Here is a 5,393-nt window from a genome sequence, read left to right on the forward strand (position 1 = left end):
CAGCCCTGACTGACACATACCACATACTTTACCAGTCTTCTTCCGGACATCAAATCCTAATTTCACTCCTATCCATATATCATATATTTGATTTAAAAAAATAAAAAAATAATATATAATATATAATATAGAGGTAACGGGTAGAATTTTTCTACACGAAAGGCCTTAAGAAAGGAACTTAATTTTGTGTTTTACCTAAAAATGGAACACATATTTGGTAGCGACCAAGTAATGGTAAACCCACGAAAGTTTTGACCAATTAATTATACTAACGGCTCGCATCCAAAATATCATTATTTTGACTCCTGCAATCCCTAACGGCTTTCCATTCCTACTTTGACTTTTCCCTACTTCACCCACTTCACTCCATACAACGACTCTATCTCCCACCCTTCATAATTTTTTATAGCCGTTAGACCCTCTGCCTCTCCCGTCTTTCTGTAACAATGACGAGGGATTCTTCGTTTGTTTCAGAGGCGAACACGGGCGCCTCTACGGTCGCAAAATCCTCTCTTCAATCCCCTTCTTCGTCTTCTTCACTGAAGCGGAAGAGACCCCCCATGATTCAGATCCCAAGCGTCTTGCAAGAAATCCAAACGGACAGGTTCACGTCCCGAGACCCCACGCCCCGAGCCGACGCTGTCTGCCTCAGCGAAATTGGCGTCGGGGTTTTCTCCGTCAAAGGCAAGAAGAAGTTCATGGAAGACACCCACAAGATCCTTCCTTGCTTACTCGGCGACTCAAATAAAGTAATTTAATGGCTTCTTTTACCTTTTCGTTTTTATTTGTTTTGAATATGTTTTTTGTTATTGTAATGAGGCTTACTTGGTAATTGGATAATTGGTGTATGAAAGTGGGATATTTGTAGAGTAACTGATTGTATAGTTTTCTTAATAATGTGTAGGGTTTTTTTGGTGTTTATGATGGACATGGAGGTAAGAAGGCTGCGGAGTTTGTTGCAGAGAATTTGCACACTAACATTCTTGAGATGATGGAGAACTGTAAAGAGCCTACGGCTAAGGAAGAGGCTGTCAAAGCTGGGTATCTGAAAACAGACCAGGATTTCCTGAAGCAGGTAATTTTTGTTTGGTTCCTCTTATTTCTGAAAGTCTTGTTCTATTTTATGAATTTTCTTCTTTCTGATAATGAAATAATGACAAAGGAACCCATTTGATGTTTAACTTGTAATAACTGTAAATATCAGAAGAACCACCTTTCAATTTGATGAGCGTAGAGCTTCTTCAATGGAAGAAATTTTTCCGTGGCGCTGAATCATAAATTTTGCATCGAGTCAGGATACTTGGTTTACATGATCGTGGAAACTGATTTTGACGGGAAATTGTTATTTGTTAGAGATCTTGTCTACTTGGATTTCCGTTATTCTTGGTCCATAAAAGCTAGCAGCTGTACTCAGAGTTTGAAAAGAATACGAAATATGGGTCTAATGATTAGCTAATGGGGGACTAGATTTGGTTTTCTGCGAATCTTATATGGATTCTTGTTGCTTTGTTGAGATAGGTGGAATTAGATGACTGCGGTTTATTCTTTTTTATGAGGTTAACTAATTCTTATATGGATGTTTTGTTTCTCTGTTTAGACAGGTGGAATGGGATGACTAGAGTCTTTATTCTTTTTGTCCGAGGTCAACTTTTGTTGTTTAGTACAAGGGCCTAATGGCATCTCATCTCGGATAGGCTTAAGTTTTGAATCTTGACCTTTTGGGTTAGGCCGACCATTCTTTGTGCTATATGCTGAGCACCGCTCTTTCTATATTCACATTTTCCATGGATGATATCAGTGGTGATGATGAACCTTGTCAATTCATTGGTATTGAGGTCAATTGATCCCTTTTATTCTATAGATAACCGGGAAGGAGAAATACCTTGTAGTACTTCCAATGAAATTGTTTGCCAGTTCAGCATTGTATACAGTATACACGTGCTTACCATGCCAGTTCATCTTTGCTTATTTTCTTATATTCCGAAAATGCTACATTAATCATTATAAAAAAATGCAGGGTTTAGGCAGTGGTGCATGCTGTGTCACAGCCTTGATTGCGGGACGAGAGGTGGTTATTTCAAACGTAGGAGATTGTAGGGCTGTTCTTTGTAGAGGTGGTGTGGCAGAAGCTCTTACGATAGATCATAGAGTGGGCCAGGAGGATGAACGGAAAAGAATCGAGGATATGGTATATACTTTTTCATATATTGTGTTAAAGGGTGGAGCAGAAAGTGTTATTGATTGTATGTCTTGACTCTTGATACTCTGATGAAGGGGGGATATGTAGAGATACATCGAGGAGCATGGAGAGTTCATGGGATACTGTCTGTTTCTAGAAGCATAGGAGATGCTCATCTGAAGAACTGGGTGCTGGCTGAGCCTGATACAAGTATCTTGAAGCTGACACCGGACATGGAATTTCTTGTCTTGGCTTCTGACGGATTGTGGGAAGAGGTGAGAAAAAGAAAGTAGGAGTAGTTTATATAAAAAATCCATGCTAAAACTTGAAGATATGTGGGAGGTTAATTGTTTTTAGGAAGTGCTACCTTAATTTATATGCCCATGTTTGCTTCATATTTGTCGCTGAGTTCGTGTTTGGTTTATCATGAACTTATGTTTGTATGTCATGCATTATGTCATTATAAATTTACTACAATCTAGCCAAAGCCTTGGGTTATGTTATCAGTGATTGTGTAAGTTTGTTGTTGCTTTATTAGTGCAAAGCAAATGGCACATGAGAGCATCTGCGATTGCACTAATTGTCATTATAAACAAGGAGCTGTTGCTCTCCTTTTTTTTTTCAACAGTGTGTTTAATTTTGAGTTGGATACCATTTCAGTTGCTGCATACTGAGACCCCATTGCATGAGGTTGAAATATATATCTCTTTAGTTTTATTTGATTGTTGAAGTTAATGTTGTCCATCTGGCCCAGGTTGGCAACCAAGAAGCTGTTGATCTTGTTACTAGATTATGTCTTGTTGAAAAGAGATTGGGACCCTCAAGTGTTTTTCGAAAAGATCATGAAGATGATTATGGCCATGTGAATGTAAGCCTGTCAGCAAAGCTGCGGAGGATTTCACTGGTCAAGAAACAAAAAGGGACTGGTGAAAATGAAAAGGTAAAGAAAACGACTAGAGGGAAAGGTAAAGAAGATGACTTTCCTAGTGAAAATGAAAGCCCACCGTCGAAGTCACGAAGAATATCCTCGGTAAAGCGAGTAGATGTGAAAACTCAATCTCCAGCAAAAGAAACTATTAGCCATAAGAGGAGACCTGCCTCTGGTGGACTTGTGGCTGCTTGCGAAGAGCTTGTCAACCTTGCTGTGAGTAGGGGTAGCTTGGATGATGTAACTGTGATGATAATTGATCTAAGCCAATTCAAATGTAACAGCTAAAGTTGGTGGCTTGATTTAGATCTGTTGATTTCACGCATACTCTCAAAAATGCTTTCCCCCTGCGCATATATGATACTTGGATGTCCACACAAAGTTTGCTGATTTAGATTTTTTTTACTCCGATTGCACCAGTAAATTGCTTTTTCTTTCTTTCAAAATGTTCTTTCTGACTCAACCATTGTGTTTGTGACCTCTTCCCGCAACTGACTCTGCTAACAATGTCTCTCCCTTACCTCTGTAACTTTATATTTTACATGCCAATTTTTCCATCTTTGGTTGGAATTTCCAAATCTATGATCATAGATATAACTTTCTTAAATCAATGACACTGTTTGAGAATCTGGTTTGAGATTAGAGTGTTGCTGGTTTGGAGTGTCTTCAAGTTGTCGGACATCATAGGTTAACAAAGCAGCAGACAAAACATGTGAGGAAGAGTTACCATGTGGGGATACCATCAACTCCAGTACCATATCTTGAGTAAGAGCTTGAGTAAGAGTTACCATGTGAGGCACCTTGATCATTATAAATACACCCCTAGGCATGCACTGCAATGATTATTAAATTGATTAAGAAACCACAGTTTCTCTATAATTTAATAATTAGAGGCATCCCCCACTGGGATTACTTGCAATTATTTTTCTGATCACAATTGTCCATGAAAGTATTGTAGGCACCACTGAGAATCGTTTCAACATTAATCCTAATTTGATATAAGAAGTTATAATTCTAATTGAACTCTTACAAAATAATACATGATATTGATAACTTAATTAAATTAAAATTTTTTTCTGTCATAAAAGAAACGTCTTGAATTGCTTGTTACTAAATCATTACCTGGTAAACAAAAAGGCTAAAAGCACTCGCATTCCAATGCATCTCAAGTTGATTGTATAACTCAAGGTATTCAGAAGGAAATTGTAAAAACATCAATTAACTAAATTAAATGGGGAAAAAGCCCATTGATAGCATAGGATGAATGCTAAGAGAACCATTCAATTTTTAGCTCCATACTCCAACTGATTGAATTATTTGTTATCAACAGGTTGTGTAATTTAATCGTTTGTCTGGACCTACATTGTTTTCTTTTGTTCCCCAGTTCAAACTTCAGAAAAGTTGGGTCACTGTTCATTTATTTTCTTATTACTTGAAACTCAAGTGCAGTGAAGACTGAGGCTGCATTTGGATCTTTAATTCATCTTATCTAATCATTATAATTTTTTCAACTTCCAATACAAATTATAATAAACAATTCAACTTTTTCAAATCTCAAAATAATAATAATATTTTATTTAACTTTCAACTTTTATTTTAACTCAATTCAACATGTAAACCGGCAAGAAGAGTTTGGACCCGATCTGTTCAGATTCCTCACGTTTTTCTACGTCAATCCTAGATTCCTTGGCTAGTCACTTTTCTGCATCAGTTCCACTCAGAAGTTATGGAAAACCCCAAATAAAAAATACACAGCATAAATACATAAAATAAGTAGAAATGTAACAGCCCACATCGTAAATCCGAATTCTGTTTAATGTCTACTATATCTTTTTCATCACCAGCCTCCTTTTCATCCCTACCCACATGCTCATGCCTAAATGACTGCCCCCCGCTTCCTCTCATGAACTTTTTGTTGTTACACTCTTCACATGATAGATATACAAGACTGATCTGAGGGGTTGGTTTGCTTTTTTACCGTTATGAGAGAGAAATCTTGGATATAAAACCTTAACCGCTTTGAAGAAGGAAAAACAGAGAGAAAGGGGAAACACAGCTAAAAGCTTACACGGCTATGCACATAATGAATATAAAAGGTGTTGTTCTGACATAATCCTCACTTCCCTCCAGATTTCCAATTGCCAATTTAGAGATTGAGGACCCTCCAGCGGATCATAGCATGTAGATAAAAGAGCCACCGGCTTCAGCATCAACGAGCCAGATCTTGTGGGTGAGACCTTGATCAAATTCTTTCATCATTCTCTGTTTTAACGAGTTTTTGATCCT

At 37.6% G+C, this 5,393-nt stretch overlaps 1 protein-coding gene across 1 annotated transcript; it reads left to right on the forward strand.

Moving 5' to 3' along the window:
- Positions 1-348: 348 nt before the first annotated feature.
- On the forward strand, positions 349-3,512 carry LOC122309092 (probable protein phosphatase 2C 14). Its single transcript, XM_043122453.1, has 5 exons — positions 349-749; positions 905-1,075; positions 2,018-2,188; positions 2,275-2,454; positions 2,934-3,512. Exons 1-5 carry the CDS (start codon positions 447-449, stop codon positions 3,393-3,395), a joined length of 1,287 nt encoding a protein of 428 aa, XP_042978387.1. The 5' UTR covers positions 349-446; the 3' UTR covers positions 3,396-3,512.
- The last annotated feature ends 1,881 nt before the right edge of the window (positions 3,513-5,393 follow it).

The sequence above is a fragment of the Carya illinoinensis genome, chromosome 5 (assembly GCF_018687715.1).
Source record: "Carya illinoinensis cultivar Pawnee chromosome 5, C.illinoinensisPawnee_v1, whole genome shotgun sequence".
NCBI lineage: Eukaryota > Viridiplantae > Streptophyta > Magnoliopsida > Fagales > Juglandaceae > Carya > Carya illinoinensis.